Genomic DNA, 27285 nt, shown 5'->3' on the forward strand with positions numbered 1-27285 from the left:
AGAAGATGCAGGCTGGCTGCAACGGTTAAAAGCACACTGATCAGCAATTCCGTCTACGAGCCCACACATCCTTCAGACTTCAAACACACTTCCTGAAGGTTAGGGGCACAGAAGTGAGTAGATAACCGAGGGATGCCTCTGCAGAGATGCCATACTTTGTTGACTTAAGACATTACCGGGGTATTTTCATAAACCTCCTGCCCTCATGTGGCTGCTGCTGGGTCACAGGCAGGGCAGAAACATTTTTCAACAACAACATAACACTCTGACGACAGTCGTGGAGTTCTCAGAAATACAGCTCAGTGTGCTCATCACCATACTGGATCCTGCAGAAAACCAAATGATGGCCGTGCAGCCGTTTCCCTGTGAACTATCTACTTTGATTCAGTCAGCGCAGTGCCTGATCAATTACCAACAAATGAGTGACCATTCGTGCCTTCTCAGGGAAAACAACATTATCGAGTTAATTTGGGAAACAGCTGAGCTTTTCTTCAGTGCCGACTTTATCGACAGACATGTTCCGATTCTACAAACTGTGGTCCTGTAAGGTTCAGACGGATACACTCGAATACGTTTGAAAACCTTTATTTAACCAGGTAGTCCCATTGAGATTAAAAATCTCTTTTGCAAGATGTAAGTAACAATACTACATAACATTAAGGAGCAGTTTTTGTTTTTCATGCTTATGTGTTGCTAAGAAGACACCCCAGAAGATGGGTCACTCAGGTATAGTTCCATCATTGTTCAAAGTCAAAGAATAACGTTATGATGTTAGTTGTAATGAATAAATATATTTTAAAATCAAGTACATTTCTCTGGCATTTATAGTTTTCTACTGTACCGAAACATACCGAACCGTGGCTCCACTGTATCGTACCGAACCCGAATTTTGTGAACCGTTACACCCCTAATATATAAATATATATAACCGACTCACGCATTCCAACCTAAATGCACAATCCCCCCCTTTCGACTCATAACTTGGACAGCAACTTTGTCTCTCATCCAAAACTCTATTCTTTGCCTGCTCTCTATACACAAGTAACCTTTTTGGACTCCATCCCTCAACCATGGCCCCAATTAAACTTATGACCCAAAATATCCGCCGCACTGCCTTACAAGCTAAAAAAAAAAAAAAAGATTAAATTGTGTGAGAGAGTCAAGGATTCTTCTGCCAACCCGTCACTTTCAGCATTAACATCTATGCAAACTAAAAACAGAACAATTTCTAATTCATTCCCTGCATGAAATACACTAATTCACATCATTGAACATGATGGAACACTATTATCATTGTGGCTTCCATTGACACCTCGCACCAAAATGATCATGACTAACATGTAAACATTTGACTGATCTCTCCAAATGTTCATCCATTCTTTATAAAGATGGATGAATAGGTCACTTTACAATCAGCAAGATTGTCTTGTGAACATCAAAGGGTTACTCCAGTGGTTTAGTGTTGCACTTCAATATAGTTGGGGGACTTTTTAAAGAAGTTTGAAAAGAATATTCTAAATCAAGGGAGCAGACGGTGGTAAATGGGTCAAGACCCTAAAACCCTGGATCGTATACTCTGAGTCGACATAATGCAACTCGCTAGCATTTGTTTTTTTTTGTGAATCCCTTCATGCTGAAGAAATCTCCTCATCTTTCAACTCCACATCCCCAAGCTAAAACAACATTATACTGTTTTTTTCAGGTTGAAAAGTACTCCTTGGGACTAGTACATGTAAAATGAGATTCCCTTTAACATGCGTGTGCCTCTCATTCCATCACATCAAAAGGCTGTGCGAGATGCCTTTACAGACATTACTGTGGGTGAGTTCTCCATGAGCTATTTGTCTAAACAGTAAGCAGTAATCAACACTGTATTATGCCATGTCGGTGATGTTTATACCTCACATTTAATACAGATTCATCGTGTTGTACCTGAAAGCGTTTTAGAACATTTTACCTTGAAGCTGAACAAATGGACCAAGGCAGAGGCAAGACAGCTTTATAGCAATCACTGCTGTGTAGAATGGATTTAGCAATAAACACAGTTGATCAAATAGTTCACTTCATGTGTATTGATCTGAAGCAGGGCGTCATGGATGCATTAGCTGCTTGTGATAAGTAGGTGGAGCTACTATAGAGGGTGATTCTGAGGGTGAGCTGAGGCCGAAAATGTTAATTCAGTCTGTGGTCCTGTCAAGTCCTTGGGGATCAGTTTTGTAGGATGAACTCTTTCTTCTCTCTACTTCAACATACCAGCAATGTAGTTTGTCTGACTCGTCCCTCACCTACAGCATATATTTGTGTTTCATATTTGATATTGAATGAGATTGGACCTGTCTTGGTTAATTAAGTTCTGTGAATTAGGCAGTTTTCTGTTCATTTAAGTCTTCAATTTAGGCGGCATCTGTAAGTTAATTTCTATTATTATGAATGAATAATTAAAATCCCCATTCCCCCAACTTTCCTTTTGTAGCTGTAGTAGCCTACTGCTCCTTTCTTAACAACACAGTCAAGTTGCCATTTCATTAAACGTCATTTAATGATAGATGCATTAAGCTGACAGAGGTGATGGTGTGTCAAATGGAGCACTTAGCATAATAACAACGCTTTTAGTTTATTTATAAATGTGGACGTCGGTTTATCTGGATGCATGCATGAATGTAAATATGCACATGTAGTTAATTGGGTTAATACCTTTACATGTATGTCTATCACTGGGTGTATGAAATACAAAAATATTAGAAATAATTGCAAATACAGGTTGGACATTTTGTTGATGTACTAATTCCTGACCTTGGCTAGTCGGGCTTTCTCCTCCAGCATCTATAAAGCTTACTTATTAACACTGAATTATTTTGTGTTTAATCTGCACATCAAAAGAAATATAAAGATGACAATGTGTGGTTTTAGAAGGGAGTTTGTGCCTTGTGTCTTTAAGCTAACTTAAGCTAATTTAAGCAAATTGCCTCAAGTGGTATCAATTCTCTCTCTGGAAAAAACGCAAGCAAGTTTCCCTAAATGTTGAAAGAGGAAATAACACATTCTTCCTTTTTAAAATGAATTGAAATATGTGTTTATGAGAAACCAAATTCAACCTTGTTTAATTCAATCAATATACTCCGATGAACCACTGTTGTGTAGCTTTGCAAGTGGCCATGCAAGGTGTGACCAGTAGGCTTGTATATGGTGGCAAACATTTAATATAATGCTGTGTGAGTAATATTAATAAGTCCATGCACTAAATGTATGATTAAGCTCCACTTGTACATTGTGGAAAAAAAGCACTTTAATATCCCACAATCTTCACTTGAGGCCATGCAAAAATTACAAATGTTTGTGTAGAATTATATATTTGTGTTCGACCTTATCGAACCACAACGGTGTTAATATTTCTGCACATTTACAATCCTGATTCAATAGGTTTTAGTTCTTATGAAATGGATAACACAATGTGCAATTAGCCCAGTGTTTAGCAGTATACGGTCACATCTCACAGCCTGTTACAGTGTGACTCATTTGCTCTCCCACAGCGGCACTATTCATCTTCATCAGCTTCATCCAGATGACCATATGGGCAGGAGAGGAGCGTGAGATTCATACCAGAGAATTCATTAGCAGCCCTGAATTGCACCCTGCCATCATCCCTCTGTTTCTTTGAGGTAGCCAATGAAATTCAGGCCGGTGGGCTGCCTGAGGCTATGACATCATCTCTTGCGGCAGGACAACAGTAATTGGATCGTATGTCAGAAAAAATACAGGTTGTGACAAGCCACTCAGCACAATGTCGCCTTGGCCCCGGTGTGAAGTCACTCCGATGGACTGCAGTAGCTTTCTTAGCTGTTCATTGGAGGTCAGTGGCTGTTATTTCAGGTCATGGGAGTGAAAAGTCATCAACTCTTCATGAGAGAGGGCTGAATTATTTGAGGAATATATTCAAGAAATATTGCACACGTGCATATTACATAAGGAAACTCCGGACTGTTTTATTTGGGAATGATGATGCCGTAACAATCAGCTAGCCAAGAGCATAAAATATTTTATTTCATGATTTTATTTGGTCAGATACAAAATATAATTCCTCTTTATCTACAGCTATATTTATGCTTTTTTCCCCCCAAATTGGATCCTTCAAGAGGAATATTTTTGCACTATTTTGTACCGACACTGGAGAACAACATAACATGGCAATGTATGAAACAGGGCATACAAATAAATACTTAAATGCACAACAGTGGATTACTGAAAAGAAAGCAAGCAATAGTACACGTGTTTTGGAAAAAACAGACAACCAACATTAAAGGACTTTTGTTGATATGTGTCACATAAAATTGAGGTGTGCGTTAATGTAAAAAATACTGCTTCTAAGGTGCTTAAGTATTCATTACACAGAGAGAGAATATGTACAAAGTTTTACAAGCCAGTCAATCTAAGAAAAAAAATCTCTTTCAAAAAATATTTTACATGAAGAAGCTGCTGTTTCTGCTGTTAACACATATGATTTCAAGTGTAAGTAATGTTTCAGACATACTTGGGTTTTTGATGATATCATGGAAGATGAATTCCTGTTTGCAGCCAAAGGCTTGTAAAGTTTGTCTGTGGCTGGAAACATCAACTGTTCTACCAGTCACTTTGGCAGGTCAACAGGCCAGACTTGTCTCTGTTCTAAAATGCAATTCGGCTAGTGAATTATTAAAAGTGGCTTTGAATTGTGGAATGTAGAAAGTTATGTGACTGCACCTTTACCTCTGTGTTTCTTTACAAATACAGGACATGTCTTCATGTCTTCCTCTGCACCGGTGAGATCTTGATGTCTTTTCTTCCACCTGCTGCTCGTCTGTGTAAAGTCATGTCCTCGTCCTCTCCGGTCTGTTGCTTGGCAAAGTTGACAAACACCTGCACAACAGACAAACTGATTCAGTACAAAATGAAAAAAATATCTGTGTGTGTATATATATATACACACACAGATACAGTCAAACACACTGATACACACTATAGTTACATAAACACAACAAGCAAAACAGCTCATCTCAATAAATTAACAATCAAGTATGGACGACAATAAATCAATCACAGCCGCTCAATAATTCATAGCAAACTTGTTTTTTGTCCCCCCTATTCACACTGATAATAATTTTTAGTAAAAACACATCTTTATAGTAATGACTTTAAATTAAATATTCATCATGCGCTCTTAAACAATCATGTCCAAGACAATAGATAATGAAATACATGTCTCATTCCCTACTCAGGGGGATTTCTACTTCTCACAGAGGTTTACATTTTATTTCTCACACCATCATTCACAGTCATAATGTTATCAGGACAGATCCCCTTACACGCATTGAACACAGGGTGAGACTGGTGCATACATACCTGGTCCAGTGTTGTCTGGGAAACAGAGTAGTCTTCGATGCTGAGTCTTTCTTTATTGGCCACCACCACCTGAAATATCCTGGCTAGGGAGGAGGAGGCGATCTCGTACTGCAGCGTGTTGTAGTGCTTCTCCCTCTGAACGCAGCTGGGAAAGCTGCTCTCTATGAAGCTCTCGACAGGCTCCAGATCCGGGGACAAGCCCGCTTTAGCTGCCTTGATTTTCATGGTCACTACGTAGCCGTCACCAAATCTGGATCAAGAAAACACAGTGTGAAGATATTGAAACAAATATCATTGAATTCTCATATACCTTTATTCTACCTCTATTCAACTTGTTATCAATAACCTCAACTTGGACGAGGTATATTTATCCCCCGACGTTGTTGTGCAACTTCATATTGTTAGTATTTTCAAAGTCTGAATGGATTTTTACCTGCAGAAAAGTTAAATTATTTTTGAAACATGCATTTCATGCTTCATGTTTTCTGCACCGTGATGCCGAGAAGCCTTCATTTATTATTTATCAAACCTCTTACTTGTATTTGAGATTCTGAATGGTACCCAGACACTTGAAATTCCCATTGACCATGATGGCAAGTCGAGTGCAGAGGGCCTCGCACTCCTCCATACTGGTGGAAAACAAGCATAATCCATCTTTATTTTTACTGCTGCTATTTCACATTGATGAGCAATGAATCACTATTTATAGATATCTATGGTAAATCTAAGCAAACGTTTGGTCAGCTGCCGCAGCAGATGTGTGGATTAATTTCATAATTGGACGTTGAACCTGTGTGATGTTAGCACCACGGCCCTGCCGTCCTGGATGACACTCATGATGGCATTCCACAGGAAGCGTCGAGAATGGGGGTCCATCCCTGTCGTGGGCTCATCCTAAACACACACAGCCAACACAAACAACAAACTTGACTCCCTGAGCACATAATTCCATATGAACAGAGACCAAATGTACAAAACATTTGAGGCCAGGCTTGACCGAACCCATATGGCTTCCCATCTGGATCCACAAACCATTTCATTGATAAATCCCTGCACAAAGCCCAGAAAGCCAAACAATGGGCTCGTGAGCTCGCCATCATTGGCCAACTCACCAGCAGCACCAGCGCCGGGCAACCAATCATTGCGATAGCTGTGGAGAGTTTGCGCCTGTTGCCTCCACTGTATGTCCCCGCACAGCGGCCGGCATACTCCGTCAGACCCAGCTTCTGGATGCCCCACTCTGCCACCTACAGGGGGGAAGGGGAAGCATGCATTTGGGGGAAACATCCATTCACATGCCATTTTTAGGATGGGCGACCCCTAATGTTAACTGAGCCCTTCATAACAATCAAGCAAAAATAAAAACGACAAATCAAACTGCAGAGAACGCGGAGCAACAGTACAGAGACAATGCAGAAAACAAAAACAAAGCAGATATCAAGCCCTCTATGCAGTGCTGAGCCAAACAGCAGAGGAAACATCTTTAGACAGTTGAAGATGTAAAGCAGCTGGAGTCCTACTCACTCTGGGGATCTCTGACTCAGGCACCCCTCTGAGACGAGCGTAGAGGTACAGATGCTCCCTGCCGGTTAGTAGCTCATCGATGGCATCAAACTGAGGGCAGTAACCCATGTTCTGGTGCACGTCCAGAATCTCTGTCCGGACGCTACAAAACAGGACACAAGGCGCCGCTTGCTGCAGTGAGCCAATAGAGCAAATAACACGATAAGGAAAAACTAAAGAGAGGGCTTAGACTGTGTAGTCATTACTTAAAACATTGAATCCAGACCTGAGAGAAAGCGGATTCCTCTGAACAAAATGTTGTAAAAACTGAATAAAAACAAAAGTGCAAAAAGACAATTTATCCTGTTTATTTTTTTATTCATTCATGTAATGGTCAAATTTGTTGTAGTCATAAATTACTGCCGTTAAATTTTATGGTCAATGATTTCCAACCTGGAGTCCCTCAATAAATCTGTAAAATCACAAGATATTAACAAGATTAGAAAGCAGAAATACTTTCACCTCTTTAGTGTTCGAAAAATAAAGCCAGACTTTGATTAATGGGGTTTTAAAAGAGTTTTAGTGTCCAATGATGGTACACATGCAGTTTAAGGGGCTAACTTCCCTGACAGGGATTCTGAGAGAAATGTTCAAATAGCTGGACTGAAAATTGGACTTTTTAACAGATGGAATATTATCACCAAAATCACGTTGCAGTAGTTGTACTACAAATATTTGAGGCTACACAAGCTAATGCTCGGTTAAGCCCAGGTTCCTAACTTTTTCCCTACTTAAGAGTACCACACGTGTTGGTTTTATAGTCAGATAGAGTCATCAAACAGAACTGTCAGCTTGACCTTCCCGTGTTTAAACTTTCAAACTCAACGGACCGTTTCCTTGAACTGCGTGCAGGATAAACCAAGAGCAAAGCTTTGTAAACACAGTTTTGTGTTATATTGACCAGGGACATGTTTGACTGCTCTTTATGTACCTGTAACCAGCCACAGTAGCCTCCCCGGAGCTGACATCAGTGTCACCAGTCAGCATCTTGAAAGTAGTCGTCTTTCCGGCTCCATTAACTCCCAAGAGACCAAAGCACTAACGGGACAGAAGACAATCAGGACACATTCTGCTGAAATACTGACAACAAACTCACTATTATAGAGAATGACTGCTGATATCCTTTTGAAACTTCAATATTCTATTTGGCCTCCTACAATGACTAGAATTGTCACTTTACATGTAGGTATTGATTAATAACATGAGAACATTAGAACAGAAATATAACAAACACTTAAAATAAGACCAGCTACACAGTCAATCTACTTCATTAAGGTGGCTAATGATGCTGCAATGCAACAGCTGCATGTATTCTGCATCTCTAACAGTGTGGATGGCATCTTTATCAGTCCTTAGGTTTACTTGAGCAAACACGAAAAGAGAAAACTGTAGTAACATGAATAAATAAATAAATAGTCGTAAAAATAGTAACTTTCAATGGAAATGAACTCTGTGACTTTACCTCTCCCGCGGGGACACCCACACAAATTCGGTCCACAGCTGCCCTCTTCCTGCCCACATACGTCTGTGCACAGAAAGCATGGACGCAATTATAACTGACTCCATTTGTGTGGTATACTGTTTGAAACAGCAGCAAAGAATAAGAGGTAAAAAGAATCAAATATCTGATATCTAAAAATATCTAATCTGCATTAATCTGCCTGTGTATTTTGTCTTTAGCATGTAAGAATGTGTCTGCACGATAAATTATTTTGTGTTTTCTGCTGTTACGGACTGTATGGAAATGATTGAAGTGGGAGAGGTTCAATCTTTTAGTTTCTTTCATAATGAAATCAATGTATGGCTAACCAATAACAAAAAGCAAAAACACAGCCACTCTGTTTTGGAGTGAAAGAGCTGCTATTGGTGTTGATGGACTTGAACACATCCATATTTCCACCCCAGAATGAATGATGCAAAATGTAATTCTGGGATGAGAGGGTTAAAGCACCCTTCCCCTACGCTCCCAACAAATACAGACTATTTGCCGTAGAACAAAAATAAAAAATACATTACGCTGCCCAGTTTATGAACTCTTATTTCAGATGTCATAATAATCCATATTTGACACAAGTACCTTTTCATTCAGAGGACTTTTAAAAAATATATATATACTTGATATTTAAAATAAAATCTGTTTCATGAAGACTTGAAATGTTGCTAATACATTTAAAGTGATGGTATTACAACAGACATGTTTGAGCCAGTGGTGTTTGACCTTAGAGAGATCTCTGATCTGCAGGATGTCTGTCTTGCTGCCTCCATTATAAATCCTCTGCCTCTCTGCTGCCACGTCATCATCCTCATCTCTGACTGAAGTCTGCGTGTAGTCTGACAACCTGAAGGGTGCAAGAAAATCATCTGTGGAGAAAAATCTGGTGCAACACTTTTATCTGTTCAAAGGTACGAATGAGTTCTGACCCTCTGTGAAAAGAATCTTCCTGGTTAAGTTGATATGGAAAGGTCGAAACTTTGGTGTAATGGTTGGGATGTCTGTGTAGGAACACTTGTATGGTCTGTGTAATGCACAGTAACTTACCAGTGGTTCAAAAAGAACCGGTACTGGATCAGTACATTGAAAATAAAGTAGACTAAGCCTTCCACTGCCATGAAAGCAATATATTTCCCGACAAAGTCCCACCGGAAAGGGTCCTGTATGTACTCTTCACCTGAAAACACACATATGCTGAAATTGAACCCTTTGTTCAGTACAAAGTGAGTATTTGTTATACGTCACAAGCTGTACACAGTTTTCTTCACTCTTTACCACACTCACAAATTTGACATGACTAAGCATTTTGCTGGACAGACATATCTACAGTCAGTGTGAAGAGTATTAACAGCTAGAACTTTGATCAACAAAAGGTACAACTTTGTAAAAGTTCTTTAACAATTTCCATCTGCAAAATGTCATATTCTCCCAAAAGTGTTTATATCACCTGTTAATGAACAATAATTCAATGAACAGGATTTGATTACATCGTTAGAAATGTTTTCAGTGGTGGGAATTGTGCAACATATTTTAAAACGATGATCTTGAACTGTATCAGCTATAACGGTACTTACCAAATCTGGCATAAACATCAGTAACAGCCTGGCTCATGGCCATGTCTATCAGTCCTCTCCCCAGGCAGAAGTGAGGGAGCACCAGCAGACCTTTCTTTAGCCACTCATTGAACATCAGCAAGGACTGGCAAAACACACACACACACACACACACACATTTAATACACATTTCACTAGAGTGCAGGTATGATAAAATACAATTTAAAAAACATACCGTCTGCAGTATACATAAATATTCAGCTGATGTAATTCTTACTAAATTAAACTCGTTTCAGGAGCTCAGTATTGTCTTGAATATTTTGCATAATTGCATCATCGCCTCAGCATTGTGTTCTCATGCAACATTTGCATTGTATCTTGTGAAATGTTCTTAATTGCCCTATACCCAGGCTTGAACAGCTCCTGCAAACACGTCCAAATTCCCGACAGTAAGATATGTAGTGAGCTGGACGAATAAGAACCTTTACATGAGACGATGCGGTTCTGTGTGCACGTGCATGCTAAGAATCACCCCATGTGTTACATTCAGCATCATGTCTGTAAAGGCTTTCTCAATCTGTAACTAATTCATGAAAATGTCCCCGAGACCAAACGGACTCATGGGTTTCTTATTATGTGTTGATTATTACATAATACGCTTTTATTACATCTAAATTACCATATTATGGGTTGCTACACAAAAACAAAAATGATTATTATTTGTTAATAAATGCCCAGACCAATAATGATAGGAGTGAATAAAGTTGTGTTATCCTGTCAGTGACGAAGAAGCAAGTTTGGACTCTTGGAGGCATCAACATAACAAACATATGGGTCATATGCCACCTCCAGTTGTTCCCTCATGACTCAGCTGTTGAGGGATTTATCAATGAGAGCAGAGAAGTGGTGAGAACCATCTGGCAATAAGAACCATCTCCATTTTTGTGACAGAGCAGGAAGTCACCCTGACAGCAGCAGCATCCGTGTCATTTCCCCCTACCTTCTGTTTCCGCCTGCTTTCTCAGTTATTTTATGAAAAAAACTTTCTTACATGTTCTCTCCAGCCATTCCTCACCGATCCAACAAGTCTGTCCACCTGTGACTCATCTTCAACCCTTCTGCTTCCGCAGCTGCACCACATTATTAATCAGTCTATGAAAGGACCTGTTGCCATTTTTGGGCTTCACTTTGATTCTGTTGCCTCCGTCAGTCTGCTTTTACATTAACCTGATGTAGATCCAAACTATCATATATCTGACTGCTCTCTGGAACCTTTGAGAACAATAGGCTATTTTCACAGCAGCCATTTTGACATGTCACAGCAGGGTAAACACAGATGTAATTGATTTCATTCATTTTTGTCGCATTCTATTTAGTGTGTCAAAACCATTCCAGTGAGTCAGCATGCCCACTAGCCGGTAGCTAGCCGGTAGCTAGCCGGTAGCTAGCCGGTAGCTAGCCGGTAGCTAGCCGGTAGCTAGCCGGTAGCTAGCCGGTAGCTAGCCGGTAGCTAGCCGGTAGCTAGCCGGTAGCTAGCCGGTAGCTAGCCGGTAGCTAGCCGGTAGCTAGCCGGTAGCTAGCCGGTAGCTAGCCGGTAGCTAGCCGGTAGCTAGCCGGTAGCTAGCCGGTAGCTAGCCGGTAGCTAGCCGGTAGCTAGCCGGTAGCTAGCCGGTAGCTAGCCGGTAGCTAGCTAAATGGAACAGGACCAATTAATGATATTAATTACGCCTGTGTGTACCCCGCAATGACGAGTCAAAATGGCTGCTGTGAAAATGGCCTGCTGATGTGAACAGAAATGAATTGCCTTAGCTGTGCGTTGAAACACTTTCTTTCTTTCAATATGTTCTAGTCTATATGCTCTTACCCGATTGTTTTCAAAGAGCTCCAGGATGAAGGTGATGGCGCTGCTGTTGATGCCTATGAACAGGTTGATGCAGGACAGCGACACATACGCAGTGCTTGGGATACTGAATATGTAGGACATGGGGTACATCATGGGCGTCACCGACCACCTATAAGGCAGAGAAAAGAAACATTTCAAGAGAAATTCCAGCCATAACAATTCTTGTTTTACACCTCCCTTTCATGTTATTTATGCCTTTTGTCCTCTCACTATAAATGTCCTTGCTGTTGAATTGGGCTGTTATTCAGGTCCTTTTTGTTTTTTGCTGAGAGGTGCGATATCCTAATAAGGCCCACTGGGTGCTCTCACACTATAACACTAACTCAACATGCACAATCTGAGTTTCCTTTTCATGTCCTCTTTGTATTTTATTGTTTTCATGTTTTTAAGGGAAAAACAAAATTGAACTGCATTAAACTAAGCGAAGACTTACCCGTATAGTAGAAGCAGAGCTATTAGTGCTGGCAGGTTGGATGGTGATGTGTAGCACTTTTTGTCGAAAGCCATGAAAATGCCAACCACCAATGCGGCGCTGAGGAAGTAGTTAACCTAAGGGAGACATGAAGCGTTCACGCAATACGATAATGAACAGAAAAATGTAAGATACAAATTCACTGAAAGGAACAACCCACAACATATATCCTATGAGTTTATGTCCACTAATAAGATATGTAAATAAACTTAAAATGATTTAAAAACCGGAAAATTCTATGCTGAATTTGAACATGAAGAGGATGCTTTATATTTAGTATTGAAGGCAGCCCTGCTTGACGTACCATGTCCCAGAAGAAATTGGCCACCCAGTACACCAAAGGGCTGACCCCACTGACAAACTGCAGGTGCTTGGCCTTGGTCACGCGCTCCTGGATGAGGTAGAGGACGAAGCTCGCAGGGATGAAGGACATGGCGAAAATAACACAGATAGCCACCACCGCGTCTACTGAAGTGGTCAACCTGAGGGGAAAAAGCAGATAAAGTCTGTACTGCACATTCTGGTAAGGGAATGTATTGTTAATGAAACATTTGATAATTTTCTAAAAGATACGGTCATGTAAACTTGTTTCTGATAATTATCCAGATTTATTTAAAAAGTGGTAAACTGTTTAAATGTCAGAGTAAGAGCTCAGATTAGCTGCTCAAAATAATAATCATAAAAATATTAAATATACTTTTTTGTTTTGTTTATGATATTGTATGTACGAAAAATAAATAAAATACATTTTAAAACATAACGTAAGAGTAACACTCACACTGTGACTTCGGAGAGCTGCTCTTTGGTGAGGTTCAGGGGGTGGTTGATTGCGGTGATGCCAAACTCGACAGGTTTGGCTGATGGAGGTAGGAAGGCCCGCAGAATGGCGTTATTGGCCACATTCATGAAGGCCACCATGGCGTGCCAGCCTTTGTTATTATACCACACCTGACAGAGAACAGAGTTTATTGAATACAACCTTCTGTGATAATTACAGTCCTGATCTACAATATAGGGGCTTGAAAGATTGACCTTCCTGATATAAAACCTTCATACCTTTACATTGAATTCACTTTCCATGTATCGTAAGAACGGACCAATCTCCCTCAGTGCACGTCCAGAATAGTAACCCTGTGAAAGAAAATGCTCTTTATAAACTGGACTTAACACACACTACACTCATGACCAAACAGAAGAGAACAGTGAGTACCGCTGTGATGTTGAGCATTCGTCCCAGCTGATTGAAAACATTCTGGATGTCTTTGGGGTTGACGTCCAGGATGGGAAGCTGTCCTCCCACTGACAGACCTCCATATCTGAGGGCAGAGAATATTTACACTCAGTATCCCAACATCCACCACACAAGAGGGAAACTGTGACTGATGACAATAAAACACCTATTCTTACCTTTGTTCATTCACCCAGTACTTGCTCTTCAAACTGTGAAATGAAATACAGAATTAACTAAACACAGAGGAATGTGTGTATTTTGTTTGCAGCATCATCATCAGCAGAGTTTGAAGAAATATTTTTCCGTCACCTTAAACAACTTTTTTATTTGGTTTTCAAGCCCTTTGAGGGTTTTAAAACACTTGTAATTCCTCCAGTTTGTATCATTTGAATGCAAAAAAAACTACCTCCTCCTGATGAGACTGGGGTAGGTTTTAACCAGGTAGTCAGAGATGTTCCTGTCCGTCAGGTCCAGCATCGTGTCTCCCGTGGCCTCGATTCGTTGGCGGGGGGGCGGGCCTCCTGCTCCGATGGGACAGATGGGCATCATGGTGAGCTTCTTACTGGTGCTGCACTGGCAGGAAGGAGACGGGTTTCTCTGGTTCCACTCTGGACTCTGTAAGATGTTGCTGACCACAGGAGAGACGTCAGGATTCTCCCACTCGGATGTAGTGTTACAGGGCATTCTGTGGAGAGATAAGTGGAGAAATGCAAAAAGGTATGTGATGCCTTCATGATAATGTGAAAGTATACTGGATGTGTTATTTTCAGATGAGTTTCATGGTAGTAGGTAAGAATTCTGGATTTCTATTTAAACATTCTCAGTCTGCATGAACTCCAAATGTTTGACTGCATGTTGCAGGATTTCTGCACCAGTCATTTTGAATTCTGGAAATGAGATTTTCTTGTGTAATAGTCCGATCCTATCAATAGTCCTGATACTCACTCTAGTGGTTCTCCTGCCATGCAGCGTGTCCCCAGGCCTGGTCTGCTCAGTAAACGCTCTGTGAAGCGTTTCATTTTGGGATCAAATGGTTGCTCGTTACTAAATAGGAATAAAAAAAAATGTACAGAAGAAATTCAAGTTGAATCCACTGAACTGAAGAACGACAAGCAATAATCACCAACAATCTGTCAGGAACTTCAGTGTTCATGTGATGTATAACAAATGGTTTGTCTAAAGCTCGTGTCTTGGAGAACTAGGTCTGACCTGAAGAAGGTGAACTGTTGTCCGTACATCCAGGGGGACAGAGTCAGACTTGGATATTCTCCAAACGGAGGGACGATCATGGTGAAGATCAGCGCTATTAGGACAAAACTGGCAGGAAGGATGATCTGAAATCCCCAAAAATACAAGTCTATCATAAATAAAATACACACAGCTTGAATTATTGCTAAAAGTACAATATGTGCTCTCACAAATTTGCCATATGTATTGTGTTTTTTACCAGATCTAATAATAAAAATGCAATACATCACTGAATCCAGATGTCAACACTTCATGTCAACAACATCCATAACCATCAATCCACTCATCGCTGTGTCCCTTTACCTGTGCCAGGAAGTCTTTCTGGCTTCTTATGGCGTGGTGAAACCTCTTCACCAGCAGTGCATGGAACTGCTTCAGGATCAGAGTGGACCCTTTAACCTGCCTGGAGCCCTTTCCTGCACTGCTGTCTGATGCACCATGGGTAATGCAGTTAGTCCGCATCACACCATTATGTTCTGTGATCAAAGAGAACAGTTCTGTAAATTTATTTGGTCAGAGAGGCCGTGGTATATTCCACTGACCAAAGCACCTAAACTCATCTGAGGTTTTCGATTTGTTTCCATATAGCTGACAAATCATCAATGTGAGTAAATGTAGGAATTATAATGTAAAGCAGAAAAGCCTTTCTAAATAGAGACAAAGAATACCGGATGCATTCCTGCTTTGTTTTTAACGATACAAGCAGCGCATCTGCTGTAGATTTCAGACCGAGATCACTTAAACTGCTTAGAGTACCAGGTGCTTACTCCACATAATGCCATTAAATCGGTCACAGAGAAGCATACCTGGTCAAAATCCAAAAAACGAATTATTCTTGCTTCTACTGATTGACCCAAGTTCAGCAGATTTTAATTTAAAAAAACTTAAATTGCCAAAATTCTGCTTTCAAGTCTCTGACCTTCATCTCCCTCTACATCAACTTTGCCGTTGTTTTTTCTCCGCTGTAACATCCACTGTTCTAGGGGTGGGAGTGCACAGGAGAGACACAAAACACACACACAAACTAGACACTTAAAACTGACAAATGATGCATCACACCACATGTACATACAAGACAAGTAGCTAATGTTAAAGTTAGGGAATGAACAACAACAACTGCAGCAATAAAAACAGCTGTGAGACAATACGATTAACAGCATGTTAGACATAAAGGACAGCGGGTCAGAGATTCTATTTCAGGAAAAGGCCATGTGGACTATCAGTGGTGATATTTACCAGGAGTGGTGGCATTATTCGCAGCTTCTCCATCAGCAGTGACCTTTATGAAGATCTGGGAAGAAAAAAACAGAACTTCCTTAGACTGTCAAAACTTTTTCATGCATGAAATATAGAGTTCATCCTTTCAGTTCAGAAGTAAGTTTATATTTTGACTTTATTAAACTTGAAAATTCTGTTCAAAATCACAACTGTCATCACATATATTATGAGCTTATTTCACCCGGCTATTGTTTTCTTTAAATGACAAACAATCTGTCAGTTTGGGAAGATAACTTCAACCTGTTTCCAAAACAAATCAACTTGTTTCAAGAATTGCGTACAATTTAAGGTATTTTTTTCCCCTGTTTTTAGTGCAGCAACCTTACTATTGTATTAAAATACTTACTCTCATTTATAGGGAATGTATTCATCAATTCAGCATTTTATGAGACAGTGATAGCAGAGAGATAACCGAAAATAAGGGAGAGAGAGCGCTACAAAAGTCCTCGGGCAAATTCAAACCAGGACTCTGCAGTTCATTGTATACATGGAAATGATTTAACAAATTGATCTGTATTTAAAAAAAAACTGAAATAACCTTATTGTAGCAGCAGACTTTTTTCACCTTTAGTGGTAAAGAAAACAAGACATTAAGGTATCCTGCTTTGTAATTGTGAAGTTATTATCAAAAGATGACGTGTTTTTATTCAACCTGGCTATGAGTGTTTTCTTGTTCATGATATCAGAATTCACGAAGCTGAAAAGTCGATATATTCTGGACTCTTTTATTTACCATCTTTTCATGCAGGGTAAATGCAGCATTAAGGCGCCACACAAGTTGTTGGTGACGGAGACAGGCGATGTCCCTACCTCTTCTAATGATGTGTCAGAGATGCCAAAGCTGCTGAGGCCCATGTCAGCAAGCGTCTCCTCCAGCTCCCTGAACAGACTGGCATATGCTCGATGTTTGAAGCCCTTATTGGGGAGCAGATAGGTCAACTCCTGGCCGATCATCTCGATCAGCTTGGCTTCAGGAACGTGGTGGTGGATGAGGCTGGTGATGTTGTCTATATCCCCTGGGAAGAAGACAGAAATTCACAAAATAGCAGACATCATGAAAAGGGGAAACTGCTAACTATGCCAAAAACAAACACCATTATTCAAGCACTAAAATAGACGAGTAAAGCTTCTAAAATACAGTGTCCTCAAGCAGATGTAGGAGGAAACGGCACACGGGTCAATATCACCACTGAATTATAAATGTGAGAAAATAATGTGTTCTGTTTCTGTATCTGGCTTACAACTCGGATAAGTGGGCCCTGGTTTATACTGCTATACTTGTGAGGACCTTCATTGACTTAACGGCTCTGAAAAAACATTTTCCTCAATCAAAACATTTTATGTCAATTTCCACAAATGCCTCACTCACTGGGTCTAAAGTTGTTAGTACAAGAGAACACATTGACACATAAACAGAGGACAGAGGAGAAGCTCAGGAGTGTGCAGTAATGGTAACAGATCAGTGTTCACTTACCATCCAGAGCTCGGTCGAGATGCTGGGACTGGTTCTGAGGCTGATCTTTGTATCTGGTACACATGGAGCAGGAACAGGAGCAGTCTGAGGCACAGTCGCAATCATTCTGATAGAAAACCAGCACAGACAAGAACACTTTTACAAAAGAAAAGTAGGTATTCTTCTTTGTGGGTCTGTGTTCGATTGTTCAAGAATGAAGAGACAGCTGGGTATCTGGCTGATTTTGTGTACCAGGTAAAGCTTACCTCCTCCTTCTTGAGATCCTTCATCTGGCGAACAAGTGTCAAATAGAAACCGACTCCAAAACAGTTCTTGAGGAAGAGGGGGGATCCGCAGCAGTGGAGTTCTCCTTTGGAGATGATGGCGATGCGGTCACTCAGCAGATCAGCTTCGTCCATGTGATGAGTTGATAGGATGACTGTCCGGCCTGCACAAAGGGTCAAACTTTTAATAAAGTACTTTTTACTGACATGTCATTTGAGTCAAAGGGGCCCATTTTAATAGATAGGAAATCTGAACTTTTCTCTCCTGTGTTTATGACTTAACTTAGAAAGTTTATCTTCGCAAAACCTTTTGTTTTCACCTGTTAAGTAATAAACACAACGGAGGGAAAACTATTTAGATCACACACAGAAAACAGATCACCAGAATTTTTCTAAAAAGTTACCATAACTTTAAAGTGCTTTTGCCAACAGATTATTGATTTCGTGACTGCATTTGTTTTCCTTCAGCTGTAGCAGTGTAGTTGAATTTTTCCGTTTGATCAGTTGACTACTTAATTCAAGTGCCTTAGGAGAGCTGATAGCTTGTGTGAGGTTTTGCTTTCATTCCAGAGTAGCAGTAACAAGTGGACCTTAGGGGTGAGATGTGTACTGGTTAGGGTAAAATGTGGATCTAAAGGGATAAAGTGTTGACCTGGAGGGCTGAAATGTGGCGCTTCATGGGTTAAATTAGACTTTGCTGCAGTGAGATTTCTTTTACCAGCTCTGTATTTCAGTAGCAGGTCCCAGATAGATCTCCTGGAATAGGGGTCCACTCCCGAGGTGGGTTCGTCCAGGATCACAACCTTTGACCCACCAACGAACGCCATGGCAACTGATAGTTTCCTCTGCATACCGCCTGCAGAGTGTGAGAGGCAACAGTTCGGAGCAGAAACAATGATGTAGGAATGAACGCAATTCCTGCTCGCTTCCTTTCACAAACACAGGGAAACAAGCGGTCCAACCTGAGAGATTCTGAGCCTCGTCGTCTCTCTTGTGAGGCAGCCCGAGGTCCACCAGCATGTCCTCAACCTCCCTCTCCGCCTCCTCCTGAGTCCGACCCTTCAGCAGTGAGTAGAACAAGATGTGCTCCTCAACTGTGAGACTGGGACAAAAACAGGGCAGCGATAATAACGGGTTTTGTTACTTTACTGAGGAAGAGTGTAAAATAGTTGTTTTGACAGTTTTTGGACAGTGTGGTTGCTTTGGGAAAGTCTGGATGGGGAAGTGAACTTTCTGATGTTCCTGGCTTTCAGAAACTGCTGTCAAAAGCCAATGTGTGAAGAATGTATTGATTTGAACAAAGTCGGTTTCTCACTTTATTAAAAATGAAGACATTCTGAACTTTCAAAGTTCAATTACTGGAGAAACCTTTAACGAAGGAAATGCAATTGACCAGTAATTTAAGTCTGTTCTTCAACATCAATAGATTATTTGAATATTTTACTTTTGTCTGCTGTATATAATGGAAACACTGTTTACATGTAAATGTTTTTAAAGTGAAATGGTTCTGGTCCTGTCAGTCCGTAATGGAACTCACTGGTTGAAGAGGATGTTGTACTGCGGGCACATCCCCAGGGAGGAGCGAATTGTGTCCATGTCAGTCCTAATGTCGCTTCCATTAATGTAAGCTGTGCCAGATGTAGGAGGGAACAGGCCAGTCAGGATGGACCTGGACAGAGCAGAAGCACATACAACACCAATACTATGACCAGGGGGTTGCCAGATTATCACCTTGCAAGTATTAAAACTAGTTTAACAGATATATGAACCAGCCAACCTCTGAGCCTGCATTAAACTTCCTCTTTTGAATTTTTTTAATGAGCCTATTCTGTCAGGTTCTTATCAAATGATCTGAGTTTACATCTTTTGAGGCTGAGCTTGAGTAATTAAAGACAATAGTAACTTGTGGAATCTGATTCAGCTTACAGAGTGGTGGTTTTTCCAGCCCCGTTGTGACCCAAAAAGGACGTGATCTGGCCTTCATAGAAATTGATGTTGAGACAGTTGACAGCTGGACGACAACTTCCATCATACACCTTCACCAGGTCCTGAATCTGCACCCCCATCACCAGGCCCAATGGCTCAGGCTCAAAGAACAACTGACCTGCAATACAAGAAGACTGAGTGAACACTTTCCTTTAGATGCATTTAGATTATATAACGCTCAGCACAATAACCAATGGAAATAAAATAGTGTGAAACAACAACGCATAAAAATAAAAAAAATGTTTCAGTCCATAAATTTAAGCTGGCATATCAAATAGTTCCTTCCTGTCCTTTCACTGGCTTAACTGAGGCCTGCGTCAAGTACCAATATAAAGGCTTGACGATTTTATCACGTTTGACTGAAATAAATATTGTTCATTAACATAGAAACTCCTATTTAAATCCTTATAGCAGTCCTCTTCTTCATCATTATGGGAATGGGCACAATAACACCTTTTTATTTGTTATTCCCGAGTCTCCTGTCCAGTGTGTGGTGTGATACCCTTTCTGTCCACTAGATGTCCTCAGTGTGTTCCCCACGTGCAGTTTGGTGTCATTTTCTCATCTCCAGTCAGTCCTTCCTTCACTTACAGCTTGCCTTTAGGCTTCTTTCTCTGTATTTGTGTCCTCACCTTCCTGACAATCCTCCTGGTTTGGAGTTTCCTCATGTCGTCCTAGCAGCTCCCTCTCTCTCTCCAGTTGATCCCTCTGACGTTGGTGCTTACAGGCTTTCCTGCCCGCTGAACCATTACAGGTGTATGTCTCCGGTGTTCCCCTGCTATCAGTGTCCTTCTCCACGTTGCCTGTTTCAGGAGTCTCTGGATCTGAAAAAGACAGATCACAGATCACAGAGCCATTTCTCAGTTAGGATGCGTCTGGTGAAGTTTTCTGCAGCACATGTGAAAAGTTCCCCTCTCACAGTTGACCACATGTACATTTACGTTGCTGGTGATGGTAAAAAAAAGTGTTTCTTGCACTTTGATGCCAACAGTGTGACATGTTAACCAGAAGAGATATTTTTTACTTGCAGTTACATGGCTTGTAGGGGCGTTACATAGACACTTATACCCTGCTTGTTGTTGTTTTTATTGATTTGCTGACTGCTTTCTATGATACATTCGGATCAAGGGTCTAGAAAACTTGCTCTTATCTTAATACGAACATTATGTTTGCGAGGACGACTTGGTTTCAGACTCTGTGCTGGCAAGAGTGCGCTCTACTGAACGGTCGTCTACCAAGCTGACTCATTTCCTGCTCCAGGAGTGCTGGAGGAGGCAAGAGAGAAAATCGTTCTCGTGGGCGACTTTACTCATTATGAACCTGATATCTTGACCTTTCCAACACAATCACAATCTTCCAGCCGGAATTAGAAGCTTTTCTGGGGAGCAATTGTTGTTTTTGGGCAAAGCTGAGCAAGAAACCTCCAGTCGCAGGAATGCTCCTCACTTGTGAGGCATGTAAGAGATTTTAGAGTCAGTGACACTTACCTTGATCAGGAATTGCTGTCTGTGAGGGTGCAGGCGTTTGCCAGTAGGAGGCCTGGAATGGGAAGTAGAATGGTCGACTAATGCCGTACTGTCCTGTGAGGGAGAAATTTTATATAATCCTCAGTGTGATAAACTTGTAGTACCTATAACGCGGTGAAGTAAACGATGCAGTATATATTAGCAGTCCAACCTGGGAAGACGTTATCCAGATACCAGGCCAGGACGGCGTAGAGGACAGCATCAAACACCATCATGAGAATGGAAGTGAGGAAGGAGTAGGTGTCTTTCTCTAACGGGCTGGTCATGATGTTGTCCCACTGCAGACCCAAACCCTGCTCCTCATACCGAGACAGGTACTCTGTCCCGAAGCCAAAGGCCACCGGAGACAACAAGCTCTAGAGAAGCAGAGGGACGTATGAATCACAGAATATCTACGTAAAGAAATAATACTGCAAATTTAAATGTCTCAATATTCAAATTGTCTGTGATAATAACCTTTGTGACAAATGTACACATATATTCATCAGCCAATGGAGTACATCAGTAATCCTTGCTGCCTGTTTTTGTTGCACTTGTAAGAGAAGAGACTTTTGATGAAAGTTTGTTTTATGATAATCTCCCTTAAAAACATGAAATTGGAATAAATACTCCCTACACTTGCAAATGCTTTTTTTTTTCTGTATTTGTAAAATAAGTCACACACGGAAATCAGACATACAGCAGCCAACTTTATGTCCTTGGTGATGCGGTCCTGCCAGGCAAAGCAGAGGATATGCGGCAGATAGAGGGTGAAGTAGATGATGCCGCTGCAGGCGGCTGCCATGTTGGCCTTGTTGAAGAACACACTCATCAGGAAACACTGCATGATGGTGGCGATGGTGAAAGTCAGCAGGAAAAGGAAGACAAGGATGGGGTTGCTGTAATTCAGCACCTTTCCACCCTGAAAAAGAAAAAAAAAAAAGATATACGTGTGATTATATTGAGAATACTTTCACTAAAACATCGAAACACACCTGTAAACAAGCACAGAGCCCCTGCAACAATTGGCTGCATGACTAAAACATCTGTCTCCATTAATATAGAGCTTTTTAAAATCATCCACAAGAGGACACCATTGCACGTTGCAAAAAATATTAAAACCCTCCAAACCAGCAAATAACACTTGACCCTCGATTTTCTATCATCCTCCTCCTTTCCCCTGTCCACCCTGTTTTTCTCACCATGATGATGGAGGTGAGCAGCGCCGTGCTTGCAGTCATCATGACGAAGCTGTCGATGAAACACGTGTACCAAATGACTCCGTTGTCGACCCCCATGGCTTTGAGAGTCTCCTTGAGGCGCAGCTCCTTCTCCAGCACAATGCTCTTCACAGTCATGGACACAGAGTAGATCCAGGCCAGCACCATGAACATGGGGAAGCAGCGGTTCAGTGTGATCATGAAGCTGGAGCAGAAGAGAGGAGCAGAGAGGGAGAGGAAGTAAGGATGTGACCCCAACACTTAAATGAGGAATCTCATTGAACCCATGGGAAATATAACATTGCTAACTTTAATAAATATTCTGTTTTATTCGGGATCATTCACGCTCAAAATGTTCTGTACGCTGTCATGGCTGCTGTTTCGACCATGTGAACGATCTTCGGTTACATAAGGCGACCGGTTCACTCACTGGTCATCCACGTAGCACGGATACGGCATCTGCTGGACGTAGACCCCGAGTGGCCAGTCTTGGCCTGTGTGATGCTTGATGATGCCGTGTTCAATCATGTCCTGCAGGTAGGCAAAGCCGCCCCAGATGTACCTCTGATCCTCCATGGGGTCTGCTCTGGGGCCGGGGTCCCAGTACCTGAGAGGGGAACGCAGAGAGTGAATGACAGGTGGCGAGAGGATCTCATTCGTTAAAATGTATAGCCACAATATCATTCGTCACACAAACAATATATTTCAGTGTTTTTTTGTAGTTTGAAATCATCCCAATAAAACATTTTCATAATACAACATCTTGAAGCCACAGTCTCTAGAGAGCAACACACACACACACCACATGTGCACTGCTTCGACTTAAGCGGATAAGTCCGAGGCAAAGCCCTCTTACAATCTGATTATTCAATTGAATAGATAGAGGCAGGACTCCCACTGGGTCCATTACAGCCTGTTGGTGCACTGTAAACACCTAAAACATTTTTGCTCGCCCCGGGGGCTGTTGCCATATAGTCCGTTTATGAATGGAAGATCAAAGGGAAAGGAAAATGCATGCTAGAGCCTCACATGGGAGGATGAAAGGGCAGGTATCCAGTTAATATGGAACCACCAAGAGACTTTGGAAAACACACGGAGGCCAGCTGGAGAAGCTTCTCTTTTCCTCCTTCGAGGAATGTGACAAATCCATATAAATTGCCTCATTAATGCAGCAGTAACAACGTGGGAAAAAAATGAAGGAACGGTGGGTTGTCTAAACTTTACTGGGTGGATCCTTCCCCTGTGTGTATGCATACCAGTCAGCTGCAAAGAAATGTAGAAGAAAATACCTATGATTAGCATTTTTTTCTTTGCTAATAAAATGTTTATTCCCTACATTTGTGTGCGGTAATACCAATGTTTTGGAAACTGCGTCCCTTAAAAGACTGGGGACTGGTATCTGTCTGGGCAGTCCTGGTCACAAAACATCTGTCCACACAGCTGTTACTGACCTGTCTTTGATCTTGTTGGTGCGCTCCACTGCGTCAATGTCCATGCGGATCTTGTACTTGACATGCGGCGGTACACTTGTGGTCCAGGGATAGATGTCCATGAAGACCACGCCGGCCCAAAACTTGTTCTCCGCCAGTAGGTGCAAGGCCTGATGGGTCATCTGGGACTCATCTGTGTAAGCCACAAACTTATCCAGGTTGATGCACTATAACCGGGGGAGAAGAGAGTGGTGTGGATTTGATGTTGGGAAGATGTTGTATGCTACCGCAGTTAGTAGAATGCCATTTGCTCTTCCAAATGCTGTTTTGTGTATTCGATTAGGTGCGTGTGGCATTTGGGGTCTCCCAGGTATTGTATTGGCACCAGAAAAGTTTCAAAAAAGACCTCTGCTGGTAATTTTATGTGTAGTTTTGTGAATTTCCAGTCGCTCTTAACAGCACCATCTTTCACTGAGGCGATCTGGTGACATGGGAAAATCTGAGCTACTACATCCATTCTACAGCGACAGACACAAAAACAGATGCATGCAGGAAAGCAAATACATGAACATGTGCATCTAAACACACATGAGCACAACTGCATACACCTACACACAAACAATTAGGTTCACTCTCTCACACGCAAACACACTCTCTCTCCCAATGAAACACGCATAATTGCCATGTGAACTCCCACACACACACACACACACACACACACGTGGTGCTCTCTAACCCCCCAACACCCCGGTGTACACCGTGTCTAATGTCTCCATTCACATTACTGTACAATACCCTGAGAGCGCTCAAAGAAAGAGGAGAGACCACTTCCCATTCATCTTTAAGGGACTATACATTCACAGCACAATAATGTTCACTCAGAGATGGGCTGAGAAGAAAGACCCTCACTGATACACGTGTTCCAATGGGATTTCACTGTGAGAAACATACCCCTGATGGAGCGAGAGGACCCAATGCTAACTGTAGCAGTAGTTATCCTATGGCCCAATGCTGGCTGACAGCTATACCTAATTGGCTAAACTGCCTGGGTTTGTTTGTGGGGCTCTGAAGGGTCTGGATGCTGAACTTGGAGACAAAGTACAGATTGAGATGCCAGCACTGATAGCGCTCTCACCAAAACCGCAACCCCTGCCCCCTTTAAATCAGTCGCGAGAGGAGAGAGGGAAGGCATGAAGGATGGATAGAGTGATTTGCCCTCTTTTATTTCGCAGGGGTCCGTTTCAATGCTGGGCCATGCACTAAAACCGCAATGAGCTCATAGGGGGGGGGTGACTCACTGCCACCTTCTCGCCACTTTATCACTGGCTCCACAATGAGAGCAAAGGAGGGGGGTGACAGCAGGCTTGTTCTCCCCACCTTTCAGCCTACAGGACGGGAGAGCGGCTCTATAGCAGGGCTAAGTGGCCTGATCTGTTTCAAAGGGGCCCGTCTGCAATCTCCTGGGAGCAGACCTGGGAGACTGATGCACCTGTCTGGAAAGCTGAGAGTTGGTCTTACAAAAACGCTGGACACTTAGTCCTGGGAATGTGCAACATTTGGCAAATAGTTGCTGGGGTAAAGACGAAAAACAGACGGATAGATAAATGGACAGATCAGATTACAGAGACTATCTTGTGTTTCTTACCTCTCCATACTGGTTGAACATGCGTATGATCTGGTCGGTGATGTTAAAAATATTCCTCCAGTCAAAGTTGGGCATGCCCGCCTCCCTGTATTGCTGTGGACCGTTGTGCAGGAAGTTAAGAATGTGTTTTATGGTAAGGTCAGTGTCCACTAGACTATTGTCCATGAAGTGCATCACTGTCGGGTTTCTCAACGTGTCCTGCAGCGATTGAGACAGAAATAAAGTTACTGTGTGTAATACAGACATATTACATATGCACAAATACACTTAGCTGAATACATATTCAGGAAAGTGAAAAAAAATGCCTTTGGGTTTCAAGTCATAAACATTATTATTTTTCAAAGAAATTAATACAATTTCAAAATATCAGCCCCGTGTTCTTGGTCAAACTGAATGCTAATTGTTTGCCTGCAGTCTTTAAATAGCGCTGCAGCACACAAGATTCTTCCAAGAATTTAACATAAATCCATCTCATTGATCTTTGTCCATGTGTTTACTATTGCTTCTAATAAGTGAGGCTTATTCTACGTTGGGGCTCATGTGTTCTTTTGAATTGGAGCATCATAGTACATTTTAAATACTTTCAAACGGTATCTGTGTGTATGCGCAGTATTCCTACCCTGATCATGTTCATCTGTAAACTGCTGTCGAAGAAAGTCCAGAGTTGAGGTCCCAACTCCTCCCAGGCCTTGGCCATGTTCTGCAACCGCTCTAACTCCTCGAATGTTGTGTTGGCCTGCAACACACACACAAGCATTACACACATGAGCAACAAACCTTCAATATATCAAGTCATTTTACATTGACGTAAAGTTCACAGATTCTATAATTCAACACATCACTCTGTTGACGTGTGCTGATAACATTGATATGTGAACTGATTCTGGTTATCTTGTTTGACTCAAGATATTTCTATTGCATAAAACTAGTGTCAAGCAGATTACAGCAGTGAGATCCATGAGACCTGATCTGAGCTCTACACTGCAATACTCTATAAACACCACGGGTAGTAAACAAGTAAACAGTCACATTAGGTCATTGTTGTTCTCCGGAGCAGGTCGCTAAATTCTCATAAAAAAAAACCTCACTGAATGAGATGTGACAGACTGAAAAACATTCAGTTTTTGCTTTCAACAATGCACCCTCACATTCAGTTTATTCTTTAATTCTCCCCTCCTCTTCCCTTCCCTCACATTGCAGCAGATCCCCCCCCCCCCCCCCCCCAATCCCTCCACCCTCCCTCAGTAGTCAGCTCATTCCTCAGAAGGGCGGGGGGGGGGGGCTTGGAGTGGACGCATTAAAAACAGATAGAGTGGTGAAAGAAATGGAGAAGGAGAGGAAACAAGTGAGTGGAGAGACAGAGAGGTGAGGGGTCGGGCTGGAGGTGGTCTCTCTTACTCTCTTTAATATCTTGTGGACGGCAGGGGAGTTGGGAGTGTACAGGATCTTTCCCATCAGCAGGGGCTTGACTGAATTCCACACAATTTTCGTGACAGGGTTGGACTCCAGGGTCTGCATCAAGGCGTTGCAGGAGGGAGCTAATGGAAGCGCAATTGCAAAAACAGCAAGATTAGAAGGTGAAAATAGATTTAGTCAGAGGTATAAAGCATCATACTGAACTTTCTTTTATCCTCCAGACTTTAGCA

The 27285-nt window shown here is 41.7% G+C and overlaps 1 protein-coding gene across 1 annotated transcript in view; it reads right to left on the reverse strand.

The window, feature by feature from the left end:
* Positions 1 to 4776: 4776 nt before the first annotated feature.
* The window catches only part of LOC306789099 (retinal-specific phospholipid-transporting ATPase ABCA4-like), a gene marked incomplete at both ends in the record, with an annotated part of 31761 nt that continues 9252 nt past the window's right edge, over positions 4777 to 27285 (reverse strand). Inside the window, 41 exons of the mRNA XM_079284887.1 lie at positions 4777 to 4893; positions 5377 to 5626; positions 5913 to 6005; positions 6167 to 6270; positions 6489 to 6623; positions 6901 to 7042; positions 7871 to 7977; positions 8402 to 8464; positions 9158 to 9278; positions 9479 to 9608; positions 10006 to 10129; positions 11849 to 11996; positions 12321 to 12436; positions 12664 to 12841; positions 13138 to 13307; positions 13416 to 13490; positions 13570 to 13675; positions 13767 to 13799; positions 13997 to 14275; positions 14536 to 14634; positions 14800 to 14924; positions 15142 to 15314; positions 15758 to 15817; positions 16075 to 16129; positions 16927 to 17132; positions 17591 to 17696; positions 17836 to 18017; positions 18572 to 18709; positions 18816 to 18955; positions 19391 to 19522; positions 19780 to 19957; positions 20472 to 20663; positions 21327 to 21419; positions 21517 to 21721; positions 22045 to 22266; positions 22547 to 22769; positions 22995 to 23171; positions 24016 to 24221; positions 25640 to 25837; positions 26259 to 26375; positions 27038 to 27177. Coding sequence (XP_079141013.1) covers positions 4777 to 4893; positions 5377 to 5626; positions 5913 to 6005; positions 6167 to 6270; positions 6489 to 6623; positions 6901 to 7042; positions 7871 to 7977; positions 8402 to 8464; positions 9158 to 9278; positions 9479 to 9608; positions 10006 to 10129; positions 11849 to 11996; positions 12321 to 12436; positions 12664 to 12841; positions 13138 to 13307; positions 13416 to 13490; positions 13570 to 13675; positions 13767 to 13799; positions 13997 to 14275; positions 14536 to 14634; positions 14800 to 14924; positions 15142 to 15314; positions 15758 to 15817; positions 16075 to 16129; positions 16927 to 17132; positions 17591 to 17696; positions 17836 to 18017; positions 18572 to 18709; positions 18816 to 18955; positions 19391 to 19522; positions 19780 to 19957; positions 20472 to 20663; positions 21327 to 21419; positions 21517 to 21721; positions 22045 to 22266; positions 22547 to 22769; positions 22995 to 23171; positions 24016 to 24221; positions 25640 to 25837; positions 26259 to 26375; positions 27038 to 27177 — 5858 coding nt within the window. The remainder of the gene's footprint in view (positions 4894 to 5376; positions 5627 to 5912; positions 6006 to 6166; positions 6271 to 6488; positions 6624 to 6900; positions 7043 to 7870; positions 7978 to 8401; positions 8465 to 9157; positions 9279 to 9478; positions 9609 to 10005; positions 10130 to 11848; positions 11997 to 12320; positions 12437 to 12663; positions 12842 to 13137; positions 13308 to 13415; positions 13491 to 13569; positions 13676 to 13766; positions 13800 to 13996; positions 14276 to 14535; positions 14635 to 14799; positions 14925 to 15141; positions 15315 to 15757; positions 15818 to 16074; positions 16130 to 16926; positions 17133 to 17590; positions 17697 to 17835; positions 18018 to 18571; positions 18710 to 18815; positions 18956 to 19390; positions 19523 to 19779; positions 19958 to 20471; positions 20664 to 21326; positions 21420 to 21516; positions 21722 to 22044; positions 22267 to 22546; positions 22770 to 22994; positions 23172 to 24015; positions 24222 to 25639; positions 25838 to 26258; positions 26376 to 27037; positions 27178 to 27285) is intronic.

The sequence above is a fragment of the Melanostigma gelatinosum genome (genome assembly GCF_949748355.1).
Source record: "Melanostigma gelatinosum genome assembly, chromosome: 15".
Classification (NCBI taxonomy): domain Eukaryota; kingdom Metazoa; phylum Chordata; class Actinopteri; order Perciformes; family Zoarcidae; genus Melanostigma; species Melanostigma gelatinosum.